The sequence below is a fragment of the Candoia aspera genome, chromosome 13 (genome assembly GCF_035149785.1).
Source record: "Candoia aspera isolate rCanAsp1 chromosome 13, rCanAsp1.hap2, whole genome shotgun sequence".
NCBI lineage: Eukaryota > Metazoa > Chordata > Lepidosauria > Squamata > Boidae > Candoia > Candoia aspera.
The window spans coordinates 20,841,906-20,868,528 of NC_086165.1; the positions used below are offsets into that span (position 1 = coordinate 20,841,906).

Sequence of the window (26,623 nt, forward strand, 5' to 3'; positions counted from 1 at the left end):
ATCGGCTGCACCTTAAGGAACCCGTAACCGCCGAAGAACTGAGATAAGAAGCAGAGGCACCTCTACGCCTCTTTTCCTTGGCGAACAAGAGGGCGAGCTTGTCCCAGCTCACGTTGCCACGGTCGCTCCCCCCCATCGGGGCCCATGGTCCCGCCCAAGCCGCGCGTCCCGTTGCTAAGGGGCGAGGTCACGTGGCTCCCGGCCGCGCTCTGGAGGGGGAGGCCCGCCATGGCGGAGGTGGCTGGGCTAGGCCTCGAATTGGGGAGCGTCTTGGTGCAGGTGGGTGGAAGGAGGCCGCCTCCGCCCGGCTCCTAAGATCCCCTTGCGCCTCTGCACGACGTGAGGGGCTCCAGAGTCCCGGGGGGGCTGGCCTAAGCCACGGCTTCGCTAACCATGGTCTGTTGCATAAACCACAACGGGCCGGGGTTCACCGCCCTGAAGCCCAGCCTGGCCTTGCGTCGTGGGCGCGCCTGGGAAGTTGACCGTGGCTGGGTTGGCAAAGCACGCCGAGCCGTGGAGCCCCTGCGCTGCCCGGGCCGGCAACCCCCTCGGCCCGACTCGCCCCGGGGGAGCCTTGAAATCACGCCCAGGTCTCAGGGGACCCCTGCAGGAAAACCGCCCCGAACTGCCCAGGGCCGCTCGCTGCCAACCTACCCTGCCCACGTTTCGCAACGGTGGCTCCCCACGGCAAAGCGGCAGGACGGGGGCAGCGCGCAAAATTTTTTAAAAGCTTAAAAAACAGGTTTTATGGCTTTCAGTCACGATCTCCGGCCAGAGGCTGCCCTGAGCCGAAGTATGGCTAGCTGACACGTGCCTCTGTTGATGAAACATTGCCTTAATCTGGTCGGTTTGGTTTTGGCTTGGCTGTTACTTCTTAAGCCGCGATCTCATTTTTGTGGCTGAGCGCCCTGCGCAGGCACCAACCTTTGTGTGTTGTGTGAACCTGGGGTAAGTAAATAACACCCGAAAGGGGGAGTCAAGCCATTCTTTCTCAGGTGGATCGTTTTCTTTCTTGTTTCTTCAAACTCCGATTGAGTAAATCCCCATCTGTAGTCTAGCCTGAATTCCCTGGCTGAACCTAATTGATAGGATTGTTATGAATGTCTCAGAAGAATGCAATAAAAAATGTAATTGATGCTTTGGTTGCTCCATAGCCTCCTTCCAGCTCTCTGTCTTTCAGTTACATTTTTGCATGACCCGTATCTGCATTGACAGGGTATTTTGCCAAACAGCCCTACTCCAATGTGTACCTCAGTTATAGATTTAACAAACTTTCCTTTCCACTTTTAACATAATTTAAGGATTCTTCAGAAGTTAATGTTTTCCCCTTTTAATGTCTAAGCCAGCCTTTCTCAACCTTTTGACCCTGGAGGAACCCTTGAAGTATTTTTTCAGGCCTCAGGGAACCCCCCTGCACATTCAGGCTCCAATATAGGCCAGAAGTTACAAAATCATTATATTTGTTTCATGTGTGGGCCTGCATATATGCATTAACAGTGGTCTTAAACTAAAAATAAAGAATGAAACTTACTTCTTTAATGTGAAGTTGCTGGAATTTGAAATAATATTTTAAATAAATCGTGATCTCCCAGGGAACCCCTGGTGACCTCTCAGGGAACACAAAGGTGCCACCGGACCCTGGTTGAGAAACTCTGGTCTAAGCTCAGCCTTCTGGTGGAGAAAAACTCAATATAGTAGACATATTTCAGAAGAACTAAGCATCATGTGTTGTTTGGACTACTCTGACAACATAACGCACTGAAGAGATGCAGCTTAGAGCTGATTAAATATGATCAAGGTGGAAATACAATGTGCTGATCTCCAGTGGAACTGTCTTTGCTTTGATTTCAGAAATATTCCTTTAATTACCAGTAATAGATTTAGGAAATTAAATATATTTATGTGGAATTGGCCAGGAGAGCAAAGCTATTTTTTTTTCCAATCAAAAATAAAACCACATGACTGGCATTCAAAATTTCTCTACTCACCTATATTTACTTTGGAGGATCCTACCTATCTTGACAAATATATTACCTTCTGGTAGTAAAAACCAGTGCACTCATACCACAACTACACAACTTAGCAGCTAGAAACAACTAGCTTCTACCTAGTGGAAAATGAACCTACCTACGTCCTGATGAAAGTTACTGCAGTCGTGTACCATTAGTTCCATGGGCTCTTCTCGGTATTAGATGCAGTTTGGGGTGACTGTTAATCAGTAGCAGTCTCCAAAAGGATGCTGTCCCAAAGCCTAGGAAGAGTTCCCATCATTCCTATTCCTAGAATGCCTGAAGGGAATGAATTGTGTGGACTGATAGGGTACCACCCACTCAGTTCGATGCTCCCCCTTGGATTTTTTGGCTCTACCTGCAGTGACTTATTTCTCAACCGTACATAAACCTGGCCTCTGTTCCACCAGCTCTAGAGATCACCCACTATCCCATGTCACATTGCTACCTGAACTCTTCTAAGAGCATTCTTGTTGTAACACAACGCTTGGTTGATTATTGTGGGTGAAATGGCATTCTTTATGGCTTTCATTTTAGATCATAATGCAAAATGTGGTTTTCCAGATGTTACTGAACTGCAGTTGATTACTGGCCATATTGACATGGGCTTGCTGTGTTCAGTGACATCTGAAGAGGCACATGGTGCTCATGTCTGTGTCATGACATATGCCAGTGTGGGGAAGGTGCTGGCCTAGAAACCAGAATATTGTGAGTTCTAGGCCTCCCTTAGGCATGAAAGCTTGTTGGATGACTTTGGGACAGTCACTGTCTCTCCACCTTGCCAGACTAACCTGATCTCATTTTTTGACTAGGTAACTCCCTTAGTTATGCAAATTCTGTGGACTTAATAGAATTTGATTTTAAGCAAAACATTTGACAAATATATCCCACAGTATTTTGATTAGCAAGCTCTTTAAGAATGCGTTGTTTACCATGATAAGTAGATACATGGCTGGCTCAAAATTTGTACTCAAAGGGTACTGCTGTACTCATCAGCAGTTTCCAGTCTAGAGCAGAGGTTGGCAAACTTTTCTGTAAAGGATCAGATAGAAAATATTTTAGGCTTTGCAGGCTAAGAGGTAAAATCGAGGATACTAGCTAGGTACTTCTATAACGAGAGAGAAAACAAACCACAAATTTCAACTGATGAAATCCCCTCCCTCCAAGCCCTTCGTACTGCAACGCAGCAGCTCACCTGGTGCACCTGGAGCTGCAAAGCCACAGTGGCCCAGGAGAGGGCAGAGGCTCCTGCAGTCTTGCCCTTCCTCTGCAGGTGCAACTGGCAGATCTGCAGGCCAAGGAGCACAGCAGCCATTGGACAGCACCAGCCCGCGAGCAATGAGGCCACCAACCCCCAGGATGCTCAGACTCACCCTTCACCCTGGGAGCTCAGCTGAGGTTCAGGCCTGGCTGTCTACCACCCACCCAGCTGTCCATTCTCAGCTCACAGGCCATATGAAGACAGATGGCAGGCGGATTTGGCCCATGGGCTGTAGTTTGCTGAGCCCCTGGTCTAGAGTGAGGTATCAAGTAGGGTAAAAAGGATTGTCCTATGTCCTCTATTCTTCAATATTTTTATTAGTAGATGAAGTGGTGGAAAGAATGCTTGTCAGATTTACAGATGACAAAAGATATGTGGGATAGTTAATGCCTTAGAGCGTACAAAAAATTTCTAAACAGTATTGACAATTTTCAGTATGGGGGGAATGCCTGTCTTAATTACCTGTGGAGAAGATCTTAGTAGTTGATTGAAAACTGAGTGTGTAATGTTGCTGCCAAAAGACCCCCCAAAGTGGTAGAAGTACGGTTTCCAACTCATGGGAAGTAATTATTCCCTTTTATTTTTCATTGGTCAGACTCCACTTCAAGTACTGTATTGTTTCTGGTTCTGGACCCCGAGCATTAAGACCAGATTCAGGCCAACTGGACCAGGTTCAGTAAGGGCAAGTAAAATGATAAGGGGAGAGCAAATGGAAGGCGCTCTTATAGGAAAACAGGAATGTTAGCCCCTGACAAGAAAAGTACCTGGAGTGGTGTCACATAGAAGGAGATCTGTTCTGTCTTGTTCCTGACTGTAGGCCATGGAAAAATGGGTTCAAGTTACAGGAATATACAAGTCTCATTGAGCATTATACCTATTATTTGGGATTGAAGCCTAAATCAGTGAAGTTAGTATTTGACCTCGGGCATGTTTGTACAGCACACTAATCCACCAAATACCACACGTCATGCTAAGCCAAAGAAGTCAGATCACATGCCTTAATGTGGTAGCCTTGTTCAGATTATACACTGAAACAGAATGTGGGTTTTGGTTTAGCCTTTGTGTTTTGTCAACAGTGCTTTATGGCTGAATATGTCACATTAACCCAGCCATGCACATCTGCAGAGAGGGCTAGCAGGTCAAAGATGTCTCTAACATCCTGATGCAGGAGTGAAATTACAGAATTTGCGTGATTATGTCATTGCACATGTGTGGTCATTTTGGTTTGTTGTGGACATCATTGAATCCAGTCTGTTTTTTCCTTCCATGTGCCCTGGTTAGAGAATACTTGATCCCTGCAGTATTCTGGCTCCAGCCATGTAGCTCGAAATGCCAGTTTTTATCTTGTTTTTCTGCTGGGAATATTACAATTTTAATATTCCCAGCAGCAACCTGATACTTTCAGTCTTAGCAATGTACATTTAGATTCTTGTGTATTCAGTGCATGCTTTGTTTTCTAGGTTCAAGAAGATCTTCAACAGTTGAAGGAAAAACTGCGAGACGTCAGCCATGACTGGGCAAATGAAGATGTCCAGAGTCTAGAATCTGCTGTTGAAAGGGCAGAGAGCAGATTGAGGGTGAGTGGCCACTCTTTTAGTGGTAAAGAAAAACTTCCTGTGGTGAAATCCAGGTATTTTATAACTTCATACATTTTTTTACTTGTTCCAACAAACTTTAATATATATATTTTTCTTTCTCTCTGCCCCTGAACAGAAGCAAGCAGAGAAGTATTTAAATGCAGTGAACAGATCAGTACTAACTATTTTGCCAGCTGACAGCGGAGAACTGTATTCAAGACAGATTTCAAAATGGTAAGAGCATTCAGTTTGATTTGATACGTATCTTTCAAAGGCAGAATCTGGCTGCTTTTAGAATTCAAAGATAGTTCTCATAAACAACCTCCAAACATTGATCTATGAAAATACACGTCTTCTGTTTCATAGCAAGGATCAGACAATGGGATAATCATATTCACATGACGCTGAATAGGTTTGCTTGTTACTGGTGAATGCACCCATGTGCTTGATTGGAAACAGCAATCCATGGCTTGTTTAAGTCTTACTGTGTTGTATATCAGATATTTCTGGCTGGAAATGTCTCCAAATTTAAAATAAACCATAGAATATTCTCTCTCTCTCTCTCCCTCCCTCCCCCTCCCTTCTTTCCTCTTTCTCACTCACCTTCCTCACTCCCTCCTCTCTTTCTTTTCCTTCCTCCCTCCCTCCATCTCTCTCTCTGAAAGACCCAAGCATCCTTCAAGTTGCGGTTTACTGTCCTTGAAGAAAGCATGATTTATATTCACTGACCATGTTTCCATGTAGTCAGTCAAAACCAAACTACATTACAGCTTACATTACACATTACAGAGTATGTGTAACCCCCAGCATATATCAGTATATATAGTGTTAACATCCTTCTGCGTGACTTCTTGTATTTTATCCTAATTACAGAATGTCGTCTTTTTGGGGTATAAAAATAAAGCCAAACCTATTTTGCATGCTTTATTATTTCATTCTCTTCCCAATTTAGGGGAATCCCCTTGGAGCCTTCTCAGAAAGAAATAACTTTCCCAAAGATGCCCATGGTTGTCCCTCCCGGTGGAGCAGCCCTGCATTCATCCTTAGGTTCAAAGGTTTGAAGCAGTTTATGTCCTTAATCTTGCCAGTGGCTCTGCAGTCAAGTTGTACTCCTAAGAGATCCCCCTCCAAAACATTCTCTTATAGAGCCTCCACAGTCAGGCCTACTTTGGATTTTGTTCTGCGGGGCAGGAAGTGGGTGGTGGGGCAGGACTCTTCCTTCCCTAGTAGCTAGACATGGAGCCATACTGCGTGTGATGATGGTCTGATCTTTTTGGTAACCCAAGGTGGCTTACCCACATGATTTTCTCCCTACAGCAGCATTTATGAGAGCAACTGGCCCATAATCCCCTAGTGAGCTCTGCCACATGCTGGGACTTAAACTTGAGTCTCCCCAGTCCAAGTGCAGCACCTTAACCACTACATTACACCAAGGACATAAAGTCTTGGCATGGATCAGCACAGGTAGAGGAGGCAAATGCAGCTATATCCACTTGTTGTGTAGGCTTAAATTCCTTACACTTACGTACTAACATGACTAGAAAATTTGGGTTTCATTTCGTAGATGTCAGTGACTAGAGCAGCCTTTCTCAACTTTTTAACCCTGGAGGAACCCTTGAAATATTTTCCAGGCCTCGGGGAACCCCTGCACACTCATTCAGGCTCAAATATAGGCCAGAAGTCACAAAATTATTATATTTGTTTCATGGGTAGGCCTGTATATCTGCATTAACAGTGTTCTTAAACTAAAAATAAAGAACGAAACTTACCTCCTTAATGTGAAGGTGCCTGAATTTGAAATAATGCTTTAAATAAATTGTGATCTCCCAGGGAACCCCTGGGGACCTCTCGCAGGACCCTAGGTCTCCACGGAAGCCTGGTTGAGAAACCCTGGGCCAGAGTGTTTTCTTTGACACAATGACTACATAAGCCCATCATTCCTAGGAAGGGGAGCGGCAGCAGCAGACAACACAAAGGACAGCTGAAGATCAGAGACAGGCTGTGCCACTGATGATGCTGGGCTGAAAAGAATCAGGGCCTCCACAAAGGGCTCCCCTTCCCTGATCTGCCCATTGCAGTACAGCAGTTGAGTGCAAGGGAGTAAGTAGCATGAACTGGCCCATCCAGGATTCTTTCAGGGCATATGTGCTGTTGACCCATGAGAAGCTCCTAGTAACTGCCATTGGGAAAGGGAGTGGAATCCTGTTTAGCCAGCTGTGATCTTTGGCTTATTGGCAAGATGATTATTCTTTTATTATGGGATAACTGGGAAATCCAGCTGAGAAATAGAGGCCTGTGGCCTGTCCTGAGCTTCTGGGCACAGGACAGTTTGGAAATCTGTGAGAAGGCCAATGCTGGCATAAAGCATTTCACAACTTGAAAAAGTTTCAGCGAGGCCCGTTTTAGTAGACCTGCATTCCTATGCAGACCCATGTTAGAACGGAAACTTTGGTGGCAGGTATTTTTTCTTCAAGCTGGAGAGCCAGCTGTAGCAAATTCAGCAGAGGTTTACCAGAGTGCAGCCATACTTGTTCCTTACCTGCCAGCTGGGGAGCAAACCTGTGACCATTTTCAAAGTAATCTTTCCAAGAAAACTACTGGGAGAGATTACTGCTCTTGATACAGGTCCAAATGTTTTGCTGCCTCTCCTTCGGCACAATGAAATCACATACTCTCCATGAAAAGCATCGTCTTTCACATTGGGATAATCTGTATCTTGTATATTATCTTCTGAGGCTTCTGCTTTTAAAACAAAACACTTTATATTTATTAGGTCATGTATGAGCTTATTAAAAAAAATGTTCTTTCTCTCCCTGTGGAATTTCCTTTCACAGTCCTTTCTGACTATCAAAATACCTGGATCTGTTGCATCAGGATAACAGCCTGAATGTCACTCCTTTCAGAATCCGAGTTCCCATTTCTTTAGTTGTTATTGATTTTTTAGTTCTTGTTCATTTTTTGCCTGCCACTAATAATAAAATTTCGTGTCCAAAATACTTTTGCCCAACAGCAGATAAATTGGTGCAGGCAGGTTCTGTGAACTTTTAGTAATCAACCACTCAGTTACATGAATACATTAATGCTCAGTTGCGTGAGCATTGCCCAGCTCTATCACGTTGAATGCGTTCAGAGATATCCTTGTTGTGATTACAGAACTCAGTGGCAGGAAAAACATTTGGGCAGGCAAAAAAGGAACAAGATCTGATTTTTCAATTACTTCCCAAGTTTTTTTGTTTGTTGTTTATTCGTTTAGTCGCTTCCGACTCTTCGTGACCTCATGGACCAGCCCACGCCAGAGCTTCCTGTCGGTCGTCAACACCCCCAGCTCCCCCAGGGACGAGTCCGTCACCTCTAGAATATCATCCATCCATCTTGCCCTTGGTTGGCCCCTCTTCCTTTTGCCTTCCACTCTCCCTAGCATCAGCATCTTCTCCAGGGTGTCCTGTCTTCTCATTATGTGGCCAAAGTATTTCAGTTTTGCCTTGAATATCATTCCCTCAAGTGAGCAGTCTGGCTTTATTTCCTGGAGGACGGACTGGTTTGATCTTCTTGCAGTCCAAGGCACTCTCAGAGTTTTCCTCCAACACCACAGTTCAAAAGCATCGATCTTCCTTCTCTCAGCCTTCCTTATGGTCCAGCTCTCGCAGCCATATGTTACTACGGGGAACACCATTGCTTTAACTATGCGGACCTTTGTTGTCAGTGTGATGTCTCTGCTCTTAACTATTTTATCGAGATTGGTCACTGCTCTTCTCCCAAGGATTAAGCGTCTTCTGATTTCCTGACTGCAGTCAGCATCTGCAGTAATCTTTGCACCTAGAAATACAAAGTCTTTCACTGCCTCTACATTTTCTCCCTCTGTTTGCCAGTTATCAATCAAGCCGGTTGCCATAATCTTGGTTTTTTTGAGGTTGAGCTGCAAGCCAGCTTTTGCACTTTCTTCTTTCACCTTCATCATAAGGCTCCTCAGTTCCTCTTCGCTTTCAGCCATCAAAGTGGTATCATCTGCATATCTGAGATTGTTAATGTTTCTTCCAGAGATTTTAACTCCAGCCTTGGATTCCTCAAGCCCAGCATGTCGCATGATGTGTTCTGCATACAAGTTGAATAGGTAGGGTGAGAGTATACAGCCCTGCCGTACTCCTTTCCCAATCTTAAACCAGTCCGTTGTTCCGTGGTCTGTTCTTGCTGTTGCTGCTTGGTCATTATACAGATTCCTCAGGAGGCAGACAAGATGACTTGGTATCCCCATACCACTAAGAACTTGCCACAATTTGTTATGGTCCACACAGTCAAAGGCTTTAGAATAGTCAATAAAACAGAAATAGATGTTTTTCTGAAACTCCCTGGCCTTTTCCATTATCCATCGGATATTGGCAATTTGGTCCCTAGTTCCTCTGCCTTTTCTAAACCCAGCTTGTACATCTGGCAATTCTCGCTCCATGAATTGCTGGTTTCTACCTTGCAGGATCTTGAGCATTACCTTACTGGCATGTGAAATGAGTGCCACTGTTCGATAGTTTGAACATTCTTTAGTGTTTCCCTTTTTTGGTATGGGGATATAAGTTGATTTTTTCCAATCTGATGGCCATTCTTGTGTTTTCCAAATTTGCTGGCATATAGCATGCATTACCTTGACCGCATCATCTCGCAAGATTTTGAACAGTTCAGCTGGGATGCCGTCGTCTCCTGCTGCCTTATTATTAGCAATGCTTCTTAAGGCCCACTCAACCTCACTCTTCAGGATGTCTGGCTCTAGCTCACTGACCACACCGTCAAAGCTATCCCTGATATTGTTATCCTTCCTATACAGGTCTTCTGTATATTCTTGCCACCTTTTCTTGATCTCTTCTTCTTCTGTTAGGTCCTTGCCATCTTTGTTTTTGATCGTACCCATTTTTGCCTGGAATTTACCTCTGATGTTTCTAATTTTCTGGAAGAGGTCTCTTGTCCTTCCTATTCTATTGTCTTCTTCCACTTCCACACATTGCTTGTTTAAAAATAATTCCTTATCTCTTCTGGCTAACCTCTGGAATTTTGCATTTAATTGGGCATATCTCCCCCTATCACTGTTGCCTTTTGCTTTCCTTCTTTCTTGGGCTACTTCTAGTGTCTCAGCAGACAGCCATTTTGCCTTCTTGGTTTTCTCTTTCTTTGGGATGTATTTTGTTGCCGCCTCCTGAACAATGTTGCGGACTTCTGTCCATAGTTCTTCCGGGACCCTATCTACTAAGTCCAGTCCCTTAAATCTATTCTTCACCTCCACTGCATATTCCTTAGGAATATTAGTGAGCTCATATCTAGCTGATCTGTGGGTCTTCCCTAATCTCTTTAGTCTGATCCTAAATTGTGCAGTAAGAAGTTCGTGATCGGAACTACAGTCAGCTCCAGGTCTTGTTTTTACTGACTGTACAGATGTCCGCCACCTTTGGCTGCAAAGGATGTAGTCAATCTGATTTCAGTGTTGTCCATCTGGTGAAGTCCATGTATAAAGCCGTCTCTTAGGTTGTTGGAAGAGAGTGTTTGTTATGCAGAGTGAGTTGTCTTGGCAAAATTCTATCAGCCTGTGTCCTGCTTCGTTTTGTTCTCCCAGGCCATGCTTACCTGTAATTCCAGGTGTCATTTGACTGCCCACCTTAGCATTCCAGTCTCCCGTGATGAGAATAACATCTCTTTTAGGTGTGTTGTCCAGTAGGTGCTGCAGATCCTCATAGAACCGATCTACTTCAGCTTCTTCAGCATTTGTGGTTGGGGCGTATATTTGGATCACTGTGATGTTAGATGGCTTGCCCTGAATTCGAATTGAGATCATTCTATCGTTTTTTGGATTGTATCCGAGCACTGCTTTAGCCACTTTACTATTAATTATGAAGGCTACTCCATTTCTTCTGTGGTCCTCTTGTCCACAGTAGTAGATCTGGTGGTCATTTGATATGAAGTGGCCCATTCCAGTCCATTTAAGTTCACGGACGCCCAGAATGTCTATCTTTAATCTTGACATCTCACCAATAACCACATCCAATTTGCCTTGGCTCATAGATCTTACATTCCAGGTTCCAATGGTGTGTTGATCCTTAGAACATCAGATTCGCCGTTCACCACCAGCACCATCGGCCGCTAGCCGTCCTTTTGGCTTTGAGCTAGCTGCGTCATCACGTCTGGGGCTAGTTGAACTCATCCTCTGTTCCTCCCCAGTAGCATTTTGACCATCTTCCGACCTGGGGGTCTCATCTTCCGATGGTACACTGACATATCTCTGGTTGTACTGATCCATTTAGTTTTCACGGCAAGAATACTGGGGTGGGTTGCCATTACCTTCCCCAGGGATCGCGTTTAGTCTGACCTCTCTTCCCGTCTTGGGGAAGAGGTTTAGCTCATGGCGTCATTGAGGTGCTCAAGCTCCAGCACCACGACAAGGTAACGATCCTTTGCTGAAGACTTCCCAAGTAAAGTTCTTTATTTGTGTGCCCTCAGTAAGCTAAGAACAAATTGGAGGGGCCTGTTTTGGTTCATTCACTTTGAGTGAGTTCTTAAAAACGTTAAAGCCCAGAATTTTTAGCAGTGGTCTCTGCCGAGTTTGGCAGGACTGTTTTCAGTTGCTGATGAAAGCAGATTTTTTGCTAAACCTACTGCATACACTGGAGAGTTCAGAATTAAGTGAAAGGTGGCATCAAGGATGGAGAACTGCTGCTCGTTCATGCTGATCTCTCCTTTTTTCCATTGCCCCAAGCTACCCCCCTGCCCCTTGAAGAACAGTTTTGTTGACTTTATAGCACAGGGAGTTCTAACCTTAGCCCTTACCACTGGGACAATGATTCCTGCTGGGGTTCCAGATAGTTAGAATGCTTTGCTTTGCTTCATTCTGGAATTTATAAACGGCTTCAGTCAAGGTAATTCTAAGCAGTGTACAAAAGCAACAACTGCAGCCAATGCAATAATAATAAAATACAGTTAAGTATAATAAAAGAAATGCAATGTATAATTATCGTTTAACATTTATAAGTAATACACGTAATCCTTGTTTGGTAACTGCCACATTTAGCAACTGTTCGCAGTTGCGACTGTGATGAAAGAGTAACTTTGTGACCGATCCTCACATTTACGACCTTCACAGGTCTGTAAAGCAAAAGAAAGCTGAAGTAAAATCATAAAATCGTGATGTTTCACATAGCAACCGCTTAATGACAAAGTTCCCATTCCCAATACCTGGATAATACTCTTGGCACTGGGAGATCTTCAGCATTTAAGTGCCAAAGGTTTTCTGCAACAGCCACATTTTCATGAGCTTCCAGAGAGTCATGAGAGTGGGACAAGTCGTTATATCAGTGTTTCACAACCTCAGCAACTTTAAAATGTGTGGACGTCGACTTCCAGAATTCCCCAGCCAGCATAGCATAGGTGGTTGGGGAATTCTGGGAGTGGACATCCACACATTTTAAAGTTGCCGAAGTTGAGAAACACTGGGCTATATTGAAGAAATAGGGAACACCATGTAGATGGAGCATATGTAAGTGGAATGTAGGGGGTGCATGAAAGGAGAGAAAAGGTGGGTGGTCACGGCTCCGTGAGCGTGAAAAACATTTGGGGTGGTTGCAATCCCAAGAGCAGGAGGAAGGGAGCATGTCTGCATGGCATCTAAACCATAGCCATTTTCTTCGTATAGTGGAACATGTCACTTGAACCCAGGGTGGTTGCCGTCTCTAGGAAGCACTAACCAGAATTTGAAAACAACAAACAATTATTTGTTGTTTTCAAATTCCAGTTAGAGGTAACCAGAAATAACAACCACGTTAAGTTTAGATGACAAATATAACCATAGGAAAAAATGCTGTGGAGAAGGTCACGGGGTGGAGGTAAAATGATGAGACAGGTGCTCCCCTTAGTTTGCTGGAGTTGTTTATTGTGCTTCGTGAGCTGTCTCTGAGTGATAGCCACAGTTGATTTGTGGTCCACAACAGTACTGTTTCTAAGAGAATATTGCACTTAGTGGGGGGGGGGAAAACACTCTCCCCTGTAGACTAGGATTTTATGGCTGCTGCAGTGTTGAGAACGTCAACGTTGGTGTTTAATTAAAAAAAAGGAACATTCTAGCTCACCCACAAAGATTCAGAAGGCAAGCATATTGCATGTCATTTGTAACACACACCAACTCCTACAGTCTGCACATACTGTTTTCTTGGGGATCTACTGGGTCCTGGAGTCTCAGTCTCTGCTTCCTTGGATCCTTGAACAAGGATGCCCAGGCCATGCCTGCAGTCCAGCACAGTCAGTTTCAGCCAGAGAGAGCAGCAAAGCCGCACAGGCTTCCTGTCCTATCAGCTGAAGAAGCGGGCTTTTCTTCCGCCAACATTAAGATCGAGGTGGGCTGGAAACATCCAGCCCACCTATCCAAGGACATCTGAGAAGAACCATTGGGTCAGACCCTTGGGAAATGAGGAGGATAGTGGATAAGTGGATGGTGCATTTCGGGCAGAGAGGCATGCAATTAGGTGAATCACAATTGGCCTCCTCTCCCATTTATATGGAAGCAGGCTTTTCATAGTAGATAACAGAGACTTTGCTTTTTCTCCATCATGGTTTGCTGTTTGCATGCCTGCCTATATATACTGTGCTGCTCCAGTTGACCAGGGAACGCACTGCGTTAGGGATGCCAACAAGCCTAGTATCGGGTAAAACTTCAGCACTGTTGCTGTCATTGCAGACAGGGTGCCTTGTGTTTCTTTACAGCACAAGCTCTCAATGATGATGAAGATTCTGTGTGATCCCAGAAATGCATACCACCGGAGTGTTCTGAATCAGAACTATGGTGTCAGCTTGCCGTTAATTAATCGGAGGAAAACAGCATCTGTAAGTAATCAAAAAAGTACTTCTGTAGCTAATTTCTTGCCATGTTCTTTGCTTCTGATTTTTCTTCAGAACAGTTGAGCCTTAGCCACTCTCTTGGGCAAAAAGTCTAGCTCCAACCTTATTCTGTTTCAGGAAGTTCAGCACCAGGATGTTTTGTGCCAGGAAAAAACATTGTTCGACTAGTTCACACATGTAACTGCAACACATTGTAGACTTGATCTTTTGTTCAAATACTCCTGGTGCCGAGATGTTAGATCTAATCTGTGCTAGATAACTCTGTGTGTGCGGTGAAGAACGAAAAATTCTAGTATCTGTGATCAACCAGCCATAAATGCAAATGGTCACTTGCTTGTGCGATTAACAGTGTTACCTTCTATATATGAACTTTCAGGGAATCTTAAACTGTTTCAGTGAGATTCCCACTAGGCTTACGGTGTTTACCAATCTTTGGCTCTATGTTTACAGTCTTTGGATTTTGTTTCGTATAAATGTTCATCACCTTCTAATTTATAGTTTAAATAATTTTTATTTTATTTAAATGGTTGGGTTAGGTTAGGTTAGGTTATTTATTGAAGCATTTTGTATCACTTTTTGGTCCTAACAAGACCTTCCCGAGTGGTTCATACAAAAGTGTAAAAACATCATCAGAGAACAAAACCGAAAAGTTTTAGATCAGAGTTACAGCTTTCAGTTTAAAACTGTGCCGTGCCAAGTGGCATAAGACTGTCTGAATGTCCTCAGGGGCTGGGGTGAGTCTCACCTCTTAGAAAAAGGAATTCCTTAACCAGAATGCGATTGCCACAAAAGAAACGTGTTGGCTGCATGTGCAAAAGGGCCTCTGAAGATGAATTCAGCCACCCGGCAGATTCGCACAAGAAGAGATGATCTCTCAGATCTCCTGCTCTTAAGCTGCTTAGCTGCTGTAGCCCCTTGAAACGAGTTAGAAGCCCAAGAAGTTATCGTGGGATTGTGGGAACATCCTCTACAGAGAGCCATCTGGCTGCTTCGCTTTGCAACAGCTGCAGTTTTCTGAGTTCTTTGAGGACAGCCCCACAGGAAACCAGGTGAAGCAGTTTGAGCTGGGGAATGAGTACACTCGCCATGGCCAGAGATACCTTTTCCAGGAGAGAGCACGTATGGCACGCTTATCTGGGCCGCTCTGGGCCTTAGCAGGCGCCTGTGCATCTTGAAGGAACGCCTGATCCAGAAGTGCTGATCCTCAGCTGCAAATCTGGACCTTCGGCAGGAGGGGGGCCCACATAGAGCAGACTCTGCTCCCAGTCCCAGATTTGGCAGCGCTCTGGCCAGGCCTCCGTTCCAGCCGGTTAGCTCAGATCCGGTCTTCCACAAGCAGCATCACAGCACATGTAGAGAGTTCTTGCAATAAACGATGGGACAAGGGACAACTTTCAGCTCTGTTGAAATCAACGTGAACGCATCAACCATTTGATTCTCTTTTTAAAAAGGCTAGTCAAGTATATTAATTACTGTTACTTGAACATACAGCTTAGCAATGTGCAAAGAATTATCTGCTTAGTAGCGCTTGTGAAAATGTGAAATTATGTTAATTACAGGCAATGAAAATATACAAATTAACACTATTAATTAAAATTGCATGCAAACTTTGTTAATTGCACATAATTAAACGTATAGATTGGTGTTTGCAAGTACACAAAATTCTGTTAATTACATGTGCCTAAATATGCAGATTAGCTGTGTTAATTAAAATCGCATGCGAATTATTTTAATTGTGTGCATCTTAGAGCTGCAGATTAGCTGCAGGCCCCTTAACACTGCCTCCTTCAGCAATTTCTGAGTTGCTCACCTCTGTCAGAGAGCAAAATGCCCATTGAAACGGCCACAAAGATAATTCTCAATAATTGCTGTGCCCTCAGAGGGGCTCTTTGTCATTTTCACGTTCGCAGAATTCTTGCATAGCCGTAGACTTATACCGGTACTTGGGTCCCCACCTTCAAATAAATAAATAAATAAATAAATAATGCAACACAAACTTGGCTCCTTTTCATTTATTCATGAGGGAAAATTTAATGCCTTTGCGATCCCAAGTTTTTACGAGTTGCTGTCTTCTGCCACACGTTCAACTGAGTCCCCCCCATTGTTCTTCCTCTTGCTTTTATCCTCTGTGAAGCTGAAGGCGTCTCTGTGCGTCTGGAGTGTGCCCTGCTTGCATTTGGACTACCTCTGTATGGGAAAGGTACGGACGTTCCTCCTTGAAAGGATACTGTAATAATAAAAACCCTTGTTGTCTTTTTAGATGTACTGCAGGATGGACAAGAAGGTGTAAGATCTTTGGGGGGTGGAGGGAGAAGCTCCTGCATGTGGTTTCAATCACAAAAAGAGCATAAAGTCCGTAACGTTGGCATCAGTAGTGGAATTGGGCTTAAACAAATTGATGTTCCACTGCAGTAATTTGGAGTGCCTTGGCTGCGTTTATAAAAATGTAGCAGAAGACAACAGCAAATTAATAAACTGTCCTTCTCACCAAATATAAGAAAAGGAATAATTGGCGAGATAGAGTTAAGTGAGCAGATGACTACATGCAGCTTCCTCTCAACCTAGAAGTGGGAATGTGAAGGTCACCTCTATCCTGGATGACAAACCGAGAGTGTTTTGTTGGTAAACAAATTAATCTTTGGAAAGGTCACCATTTGTTTTACATTTTGTATCCAGTTCTTGTCATCTGGAATCCAAGATTGACTGTCATTCCGCAAGGTGGAGTGCAGTTGGGGCTGCTTCCGTCCATATCAGCATTCTTTGATGGAACTCCATGCCTGATTGAGATGCTACGGGCTGCTGGCTTACAGCTGTCGCTGGACAGGGAGGGAGGCCCAGCCCAGAATTCCAATAAGCAGGGCTGTCCAATCGTGCTTGGTATAAGCTGGCCTTCTGCCCACAAGTGAAACGTACAGCAGTCTGAGCCAGCTATTATCTAGCTCACTTCCTTCTGTGCTGCTGCTGTTCTGCCTTCAGAACAGCTCTGTAGTCCTGCATCTCTTCTTGGCCACCCACCTGGTGCGGTAATTTGAGACAGGTCGGCCGGGAGGAGAACCTGAAAGAGGCTTTCAACTAGAAAGACTTCCCTAAGAGTCTGAATAGGCTTCTACCCAAAATGGGGGGATTGGGGGCTTTTGCTAGTTGGATGGTTAACAGAATGAGCTGCAGAGTTTCTTGTTAAAAGTCCAGACTGCCTTAAGCCATCTTTTCATCCCCTCCCCGCTAATCAGAGTGAGCCTGGTAGCATCTTTTCAGACTAACAAATTTTATTGAAAGGCATCAGCTTTCATCAGCTACGGCTTGCTTTGTCAGATGCGCAGAGCGGCTAGGCTGATGTTGGAGTTAAATTGGGGTGAGGCGGAGCAGGCAGGGGGGGAGATGCAGATACGGGGTACATGGGGGACAAATTACAGGTATCTTATCAATTAGCAATTGTAATGTGTTAAAAGCCCATTGTGTTTGTTGAGATGGCCTGAAACCTTCTGATGTCTGTGAGTTCAGCAATCTCTCCGCTCAATTGTGCAGGTAAAATTTCTTGGTTCCAAAAGAGCTACTTTGAAATCTGTAATGAAGTGTCTTGGGAAATTAAAATGCTCCGATACTACTTTGTCCTAGTTTTGAGCCTTTGTGCCAGATTTCTGTCCATTAATTCTTTTTCATACATTCTGGCCTGTTTGTTCTGGGTAGAATCTAGAGGGACATTGCTAGGAGATGATGGAGAAAGAGCTTTGGAAGTTCCTCTAATCTCATGTGTGAAGTAGTTGGGGCCTCTGATGGTGCTGTGGGTGTAAATGTAGAGGCAAAGTAGATAACCTGGATTTCCCTCCCTTCCCCACCTCCTCCCAATTTAAAATCTATAATAGTTTAGCCATCTGATGTAATGAGCAGTAGTATATGAAAATGTATGCCTATTAATAACATTTGTTAGTCTAAAAAAATACTACAGGTCATCCTCGTTTAGTGACCAAAATTGGGACCAGCCACTTGGTCATTAAGTGAAGCAGTCACTAAGTGAAACCATGACTGTGCTTAGGATCTTATTTCAGCTTTCCTTTGCTTTACAGACCTGTGAAGGTCATAAATGCAAGGATTGGTCACAAAGTTACTTTTTCATCACCGTCGCAACTGTGAATGGTTGCTAAACAAGGTAGTTGCTAAATGAGAACTACCTGTACTGAACTCCTGATTTTTGGCTATCATAAACAAATCAGCTCTCCTACTAATATCAGCCTGCCAAATGGTGATTTGGAAGAAACTGATAATTTATGTGGAGTGCTAAGTATCTTGGGAAGGGACTAGATGCTTAAGTCAGCAGATGGAAAAAAGTGAAAATAGTTTCTTAAGTGGTTAAGGCTATATTAAATTCCTCTGCATATTCATATTTTGCATTCCTTTTATATTTAATAGCTTCAGTGCCCACAATTAAAAATCTTTTCACATGAAGTGACAAAATCAAGTGTCTTTTTTCCCCTTAAAAAAACATAAAATAGTTGAGTTTCATCACAGATGGGAAGTGTTTTTGTTTTTGTTTGCTTGCTTTCTGGCATGGACTATATATTTTCCATGTGTCCATAATTTTGCAGAATCATTTCCATGGGCCACTAGTAATATGAAGCCATCATCCAACTAATTTATCAGTGTCACTAAAGAGTAGTAACTGAAACAGCCATACATCTGGAGCCAAATGTTCTGCTTCTGTTCCATCCTCAGAATCCATCTGATTCTAGAGAAAACTTGTTGGTTAGTTGCTCAGCTGTGAAAATCGAATGTGAACAATGAAATGGTCTCGTGTGTGCACATCCGGTGTCCATTTGCTGTTCTGCAATCTGCTGGATGCCTCCTTCACCTCCTAAAGTTGTTTTGGCTCAGTACTGTTTTGTTCCTAACAAAAGAAAAACAATGAAATGGAAAATCCTTTTTTTAAAAAAACTGTTCAGTTTAAATTGAACCATAGAAAAATAACCATATTGAGTGGGACATTTTTATCCACAAGAGAAATGCACTTCAAAAGGACTAATAGAATTCTTTTGTCTCATGCCTCAAGTTAATTATACAGAGAATTGCTTGAGATAAAGAGAAAATACTTCTGCAGCACATTTCAGGCATATTATACAGAGTAAATGTTTGCCGGCAGCCCAAATTAAGATCTCTGTTCTAACCTTTGAAAATTGTGTTCTGATGTAATGTTTCTCTCCACCAAAATGTTTTCATGATATTAGACATGTCCAATTCATTGCCTTGAAATGAGTCATTTGCTTCAACGCTGCAGAAGTGTTTACCCTGTGAGCAGGATGCGTGATTTTGTCCAGCTCTTCCTGTTTGGTAGGCTCATCTGAGGCACTCTGTATGGTCAGCTAGTCCAAAAACATATATATATATAAATTTCTGGTAGGCATCCCTTTCTGGGAGAAATCCAGAAACATTCCCATGACGATCAAGATCACGTTAGAATGGACCTGAAAGGTATGCATTCGGATTGTCCGTTAACTGTCTGCTTATTGTTGGAACAAAGAGTAGGCATAGCCTTGTGTTTTTTTAGCTTCCTCTTGAGGGATAGTGGGCTGTTAGGTTTTGTATTACCGCAGTAAGCTTAGCAAAGGTTTCTGACAAAAAGGGCTTCTTTTCATAAGTCCAAAATAAAAGTAAAAAAAGACAGTCATTGTACCAGCTGCTCCGTGAAGAAGCCAAACTGCTAACAGATAATGTAGCAAAGGCAGAACTGTTCAGCTCCTATTTTGGTTCGGTCTTCTCCAGCCCGCTCCAAACCGTAGTATCCTCCATAGGAAATTACGAAGAGCAGGATGACGGGGCAGGATGGAAGTCTGAGGTTGATAGAAACTTGGAGAAAGAGCCTCTTTACTTGGAATGAGGCTAAATCTCCCGGACTAGATTAATTCTCTGGTACTGAAGGAATGAGCTGATGCTGTGACCAGACTCCTCTGCAAAATTGTGAAGAACTGGTGAAATACCAGGTGATGGGAGAATGACAGTCTACCACTCATACTTGGAATGATTCTAGACCATATCAAAAAGAAGATAGCCTGTAATCACCTTGACACAATGTGACAATCACCAATATAATAACAAATAACATCAGACGAATTGATAGGCTAACTCTCTCAATAGGTTGTAGATTTAATGTATCTTGATTTAAGAAAGGCATTTAACAACCCATCGGACATGCAGATTAGCAAATTGATTATCAGGTGGATGGCATGAAAATTAAGTAAATATACAGTTGGCTTGAAAATTGCACTCAAAAGATTCTCATCAATTTGAAGAGAGATCAAGAGTAGTGCCACAATTGGTCCTCTTCAATAATTTCATTGAGTTGCATGGAAAGGTAGAGGGAAATTTGCAAATGATACAAAATTGGTGGATAGGTAATATAGAAATAAAATTCAGAATGATCCTGATAGATGGGCTGAAAGTATCAGAATCAATTTCAGATTCTTCCATTTAGGAAATAAAAATCAAATACAATGTGGGATACCTAGGTTCATGGTGGTACTTGAGAAAAGTAGTTGATTGCAAACAAAATATGAGCCAGCATTTTGATGTGGCTAGAAAAAAGGTAATACAATTTTGGACTGCATCAGCAGAAATACAATTTCCAAAAGACAGGAACGAATTCCACTCTATTCTGAACTGGGCAAATTTTACCCCAAGTTCTGTGCCAACCTCAGGGCACCACACTTTAAGAAGGGTTCACAGCAACTTGAACAGTTTCAAAGGAAGACAACAAAGATGATCAAGACCATGGAGGCTGATCAGAAACAAAGCCTCATGGAAGAGACTGAAGGAGCTGAGCGTGTTTAGTCTTGAGAAAAAAATGACTGAATACGATAACACTCTTCAAATACCTGAAAGGATTTCACATAGAAGATCAAGACCTGTTTTCTCTTGTTCCAGAGTGGTGAATATGAAGTTTTGGATTTAAGTGACAGGAAGGCAGATTCCAATTGAAAGTTAGAAATGAATAAGAACAGTTGAAGAGAGGAAGCAGTTACTCAGAGTGGCAGTAGCACCCCTTCTGTTCAGGCAGTAGCTAGACTGCTCTTGAAGATCTGGGGTGCTTTCATTTGGATTCCTGCATGGGGCAAGGGCACTGGGCTCGATGGCCTTAAGGACCCGTCCAACCCCAGGATTTTAATGAAGATGGTTAAGGTAACCAGGACTGGGTTGTTCTGTGAGTTACATTTAATTCTGGTATGCAGAAGTAGTCCTGTAATTTAAACTTATTACTGTTTGTTTTTTAATTATAGATCTAATATCCACCAGCCACAGCCTGGTACAAACAGCAAATTTCTTGTAAACCTGAAATCTCCCCCCCCCCTTATGGTTTGTCATTCTCTGTCTCTCTTCTTCTGATGGCTCTTTGCTGTGGCCTTTGTTTGTCTTCTTCTAAAAGATGTTTCAGTTGTGAAGGAAATTGAATCAAGACCAACACCTGGGTAATCTTTATTGTTCTGAAACCGTGGCGTAAATTGAGCACCCAAGATCAGATTTTGCAGCTCATAAAATAAAAGAACAAAAAGTTATTTATGTATTTATTCTGTATCTTATTCTGTATTTTATTTATTTATTCTGGATTTTATTCTGGATTTATGTATTTATTCTGGATTTAATCTTGTGACTCTCAGCAGTTAGTGACGTATTCTTCATGAAGTAGTGAATAAGCAGCAAATTTTGCAAATAAGTTTAATGTAATGAGCATTCACATGCACAACAGTGACTTTCATCAGACCATCACAAGAGATCTCAAAAAAAAAAAGGGTTTGGGTTAGAAGAAAAAACGTGATCTTAATTATACAGTTTTTCTATAGACAACCATTTTGGGAATTCCTTGTTTAGTCATTTATATGTTCCAAACTAATTGACTAAGATGGCTTTTTTAAAAAAAAGTCTGATTATTACATAGTGGATTTCCTAAAACATTAATTAATTTTCTTCTAAATTACATTAGTTGCTGATAGAGCACCCTGGCATATTGCACACTCCTAAGCGGTGAAACCTGAGCTCGTACTGATTTATGTGTGGGGGGGGGCATTATTAAATCATAATTTTTCCTAGCAGAAATGTAGACATGAGTAAGTGAAGAGGTCCATGCTGTCAAAAAGGTTTGCAGCTGAAAGAGGAGATGCTTCTCTCTCTAGGCGCCAGCACAGAAGATAGCGAAAGGCGTGACCGTCAACAGCCTTTCAGTAGCTCCACCATCCTTCGGCTGGAATGACGTTCGCTCTGTCTTGCCTGTTTCTGACAAGGATGCAGAGAAAGGTCAGTCACAGCCTCTTCTTCGTTCTGCTGGGGCCCCATTCGCAACCTTTGCCTTTGCAGGTGCAGCATGTTGGCCAAGGAGACTATTAACCGAGACCGCTGGTGGGCGACTAGCTGTACTGGTGCTGTTTCCCTTTCCCTTTGCTGCACAGCGTAGGTCTGGTTTGGGCCCCGGGCCGAGGAGCGCGTCTGCCGGCTGGTCATAATGGCCTCCTCCCCTGCCTGCTGCTGTTTCAGCCGGAGGAGTTGGAAGAAATACTCTCTCTGGGCCAGTCTTCGCTCTGCCTCCCCTCTCAGCTCCATCACGTACGGAAGTAAGAAGCGCTGCACCTCCCGGACAAGCTGCCTTTAAAATAATCTGTGGAGCCTTGTCTTTGCCTAGGCATCCTAAATCTAATCGAGAGAGGACTGATCCCACGTGCTGCTAGGATTACTCTGGAGAAGCCACCCATTCTGCCGAAACCTGTTCCTCTCCACGCGTTTCAGACAAAGTTCAAGAAACGTGATGCAGGTAGGATCAATCAAGCGGATGCCTCCCATAGTGCAAATAAAAGCATACACTGTCATGCTTTATCAAGTGGTACGTGTTCATGCTCCATATCTTGTAAGAAAGGATGCCAGTTTGTGCAAGGCAGCGGTCCCAGTTGTAGAGACTCCAGCAGGTCTCGTCACTTGCTGGAACTGTTCTTGTTTGTCGTTTCATTGTATAGGTAGTCCTTGCTTAACGACCATTCATTTAATTACAGTCCAAAGTTACGACAACCTCGAAAAAAGTGCTTTACGACCTGTACTCCTACAACCATCGCAAACATCCTTGTAGTCACGTGATTACAATTCAGGCACTTGGCAGCCAGCTTGCATTTACGACCAGTGGCAGCATCCTGCAGCCATGTGATCACAATTTGCAGCCTTTCTTGCCGGTTTCCAGCAAAAAAAAGTCCATTGGGGAAGCTGGATTTGCTTAATGACCTGTGATTTGCTTACAGCCTGTCATGAAAATGGTCATAAAATTGGGTCTGGTCGTGTGGTGACTCACTTAGCAACCACACCACCTAACCAGTTTTCCTGTCCCTGCTGTGGTTGTTAAGTAAGGACTACCCGCACTGGGTTTATAGGCCACTGCACTCATGGACACTCCTTTATGGCCTGGCCTGTGCTACCATACAGGTTCCTTCTTCCATCTCACGGCTTCACTTTTCAAAGTCTGCTTGTTTTCTTGCCTGTGTGGCCAGTGTGGGGCTACTTTAAAAGCTGGTACAAAAGATGGCAGTGAGTTTTCACTGGGAATTTTCCCTGGCAGATTGGGAAGACTGCGCCAATTCTGTCTCTCTTGGCATTTCCAAGCCCAATTCAAAGTCCTCTTCATTATAAAAAGCTTCAAAATGGACGGAAGGGTGGGGGAGAAACGCGTGTGTGTGCTTGAATAAAGGCAAACATAAAAGTTCCTCAGAGCTAAGGCCTTGGTATCTGATGACACGGAAGAAGGTCATAGATGTCCACCTTGTTCCAAGGACATCTTTGGTGCCTTCCTTTTTCAGGTCCCCTCACATTCTGAAATAAGGAAAGGGCCTTTTCGGTGGTGAGTCCTGATGTCCTGATTACCAGGAAACACACTGAGGCGAGGACTTGGTCTCTAATATTTATTAGTAGTACTTAACAAGAATCCTAACAAACTGAGAAAGCGTGGGAAAACCCAGCCATATAAACCCCAAAGGTTAAGGCGGTCCTGATCTGTGTCTCTTTGAATGGCTAAACAGTTCCTCAGTGCTACGCATGCGCTTGACAGTCTGGGTGAGAGCCCCCTGCTCGCCATCCTTACTCATGACACCTGGGCTATAAAAACACTTCCTAGGAAAAATTACCTGACCTCAGCAGTGTTTTCTTCAAGATACTGAGTTAAGACGCTTTTGTTATCCTCTGGGATTTAGAACTACAAAGCGTGGGTGGAATCTGCTCTACTTCTGCCCCCTCGAAGCCGAAGGGGCATTACCCCAGCCACGCATCTTTTATTAGAGTGATAATCTCTAATCTGTTGATTGGCTGTGCGTTGTGGGTTGGTTTGTTGTTGTTTTTTTAATGTAGGCAAGAAAACAGATTTGGCTTCAATTCAGTGTGGCTTTTGTGATGGCAAAATTATATTCTTGAGGATTTTGAGCAGCCTGACATTTACTTTTCCCTGAGGCTTTTAAAAGTCCCTTCTCTGTGCCATAGATGGAGCTCGCCAGAGCGAGAAGGTAGAAACTCCTGCCCCCCCTGATCAGAAGCCCACCCACATGTCCAAGTACCAGGGCAAGGAGAAGAAGGGAACCAAGGGAAGCATCGCCCCACCACCATCCTGCATCTCTGTGGTCTCCTCCAAGAAATTCAGACAGCATCAGCTGCTTCAGGCGATGAGAGAACAGGAGTCCGCCACCTCTTCTGTTTGTTTGGTAAAGGTACGAGAGTACGCTCTTCCGTAGCAGGTATGATCCGCCAGGCCTTGGCAGGCCAGGTTCCTGCTGCGCAGACATTACCAAATTTTATGAACTTCAGATGTTATCAAACTGTAAATTTTAGATATTTTTGTAGTTTCAGATGTTATCACATTTTATGCAGTTTAAGTTACTACCTTATTTATAGCCAAAACAGAGATTGCTCCTTTTAGATTTTACTCATGTCAGCTTGTTTTATAAATTTACAGGTAGTCCTCACTTAATGTCAAGGGAAACCTTACCTCACTTACTGACCACTTGTTCAGTGACTTCGAGGTTATGACAGTGCTGAAAAAATAACTTTACAGCCCGTTTACAACAATTTACGACCTTGACAGCGTCCCTCAGTCACATGACCGGTTGTCCTATGCCTGACTTGTGTTTTTCCCCTCCCCGCCTTGCAGAGCAGAGAGATTGGAGAGGAACAGATTTCAAGAGAGTGACTGGGGAAGACAGTGGCAAACCACCCCGCTATAGTCTGCCAAGAAAACGTCGCGAAAGCGGCATCCCCCCCAAAGGGTCAGACATGACTCGGTGCATGCACAGGGGACCTTTCACACCTTTTTACCTTTTTGTGTAGCACGCCTGTGGCTCTCAGGCCCGGGCTGTGGCACAGTCACATTGCTTTTGATGTGTACATGACAGTAAGCAGCCACCTGAGCATTCCAGACGGTGGGGGAGAGGTTAGGAGGGAAACAAAAGCTGAAGGTGTGAAACTGAGTAGTCTTGCCTCTTTCCAGCCAGAAAGTCCAGTCGCGGTCATGTGATTTCCCACTTAGTGACCTCTTCATTTAGCGGCAGAGTTGCCAGTCCCAATTAGGGTTGTTAAGTGAGGACTACCTATTTTAATTTTGTCTCCAATGTTATTTACTGGTTTCTTAAGATAGATACTCAAGATAGGTACTCACAGATCACTCATGGACACGCTTCTTGTACTGGTCTAAGACTGCAATCGACTGGCTGACTGACTCACCAATAGTCAGTTTAGTGCACATTTAAGCAACTCTCGGTTTTTCTGGTTGATCCCTAAGTTAAGGTAGCCATCTGTCCTCCCTCCCTGTCCCACCAAAATGAGAAGACAACATACTTCCACTGCTCATGGGGGGAACGCTTCTTCATATCTGTTTCTCTTCTCTCTCTCTAGAGCCCAGACGCGATACCAGCAGAGACATTCAAGAAAGTGCTTTCTGAGTTTGAAATACCTGTTTGCAAAGGTGTCATTGACTACAATGCGCCTGACCTGCTTCAGTTTAAGCAGCACCAATGTTTCTTCTGGGGGAGCACGCTTTCCTTCTTGGAAGAAGTGGCAGCTCTGATGAAGGACTATGCCGTGCCTTCTGCCGTCATCGGGGGAAAGAAAGTGATTGAACTCCTTCCAGATTTTGAGCTTAACCAGAGAGCAACCCGGGAGGAACTCCTCTCAGTAATAAAGAACGAGGCATTGGTCCAGAAGTACCTAAGCCAGCCTGGCCGGAGATACAAAGGCCAAAACGGGGCCGAGAAGGCAGCCACCAAGATCCAGGCGACGTGGAGGTGCTACAAACTGAGAAAAGCCTACATTGGATTCAGGCACCGGCAGTGGGCCTCAGGCATCATTGCCATCTCTTGGCTCATCCACGTGCATCTGGGGCGGGTCAGAAAGTCCCTGCAGGAGTCACGGCAGAGGCACCTGGAGAACTTCCACATCAGGGCCAAGGTGCATCAGCCAGGCAGCTGCTTGGCCCCTTTTTCCCAGCATCACTTGCCCAAGCAGTTGCAATCAAATGTTCCTTTTTTTTCCTATTTAACTCTACCCTTGTCCAAGCATATTTCATGCTTCATTAAATGTGCAGCCTTTGGTGGCACCAGTCCCCCTTCCCTCCTGAGCAACTGCTGCTTTTGCTTTGCAGTGTGAAATGGGGAAAAAATCCCTTTGATTTGACTTGGGTCCTTCTTGTCAAAAAAGTATTGGGTAGATCTGGAATAGATGTCTTGTTGCTTGTATTTAGCATTGCTGTTCTTAAGAGCTGCTATGAGGAACAGCTTTAGTTCTTTTCTCTTTTTCCTTAGTTTTTCCTCAGTCAAGAAGGCTTCTTAGAGAGATTGAGAACGGTGAATATTAAGACAGCCAGTGTCTTCAGGTTTAAAAGGCACAACACAAAAGGAGAAGCATGGGGCAGGGGGAGA

At 43.8% G+C, this 26,623-nt stretch overlaps 1 protein-coding gene across 1 annotated transcript in view; it reads left to right on the plus strand.

Moving 5' to 3' along the window:
• The first annotated feature begins 210 nt into the window (after positions 1 to 210).
• Positions 211 to 26,623, plus strand: part of IQCH (IQ motif containing H) — an 89,083-nt gene continuing 62,670 nt past the window's right edge. Inside the window, exons 1-9 of the mRNA XM_063314342.1 lie at positions 211 to 279; positions 4,731 to 4,847; positions 4,984 to 5,081; positions 5,800 to 5,902; positions 13,575 to 13,694; positions 21,866 to 21,986; positions 22,369 to 22,497; positions 24,198 to 24,421; positions 25,602 to 26,153. Of these exons, the coding sequence (XP_063170412.1) occupies positions 229 to 279; positions 4,731 to 4,847; positions 4,984 to 5,081; positions 5,800 to 5,902; positions 13,575 to 13,694; positions 21,866 to 21,986; positions 22,369 to 22,497; positions 24,198 to 24,421; positions 25,602 to 26,153 (1,515 nt within the window). The 5' untranslated portion in view covers positions 211 to 228. The remainder of the gene's footprint in view (positions 280 to 4,730; positions 4,848 to 4,983; positions 5,082 to 5,799; positions 5,903 to 13,574; positions 13,695 to 21,865; positions 21,987 to 22,368; positions 22,498 to 24,197; positions 24,422 to 25,601; positions 26,154 to 26,623) is intronic.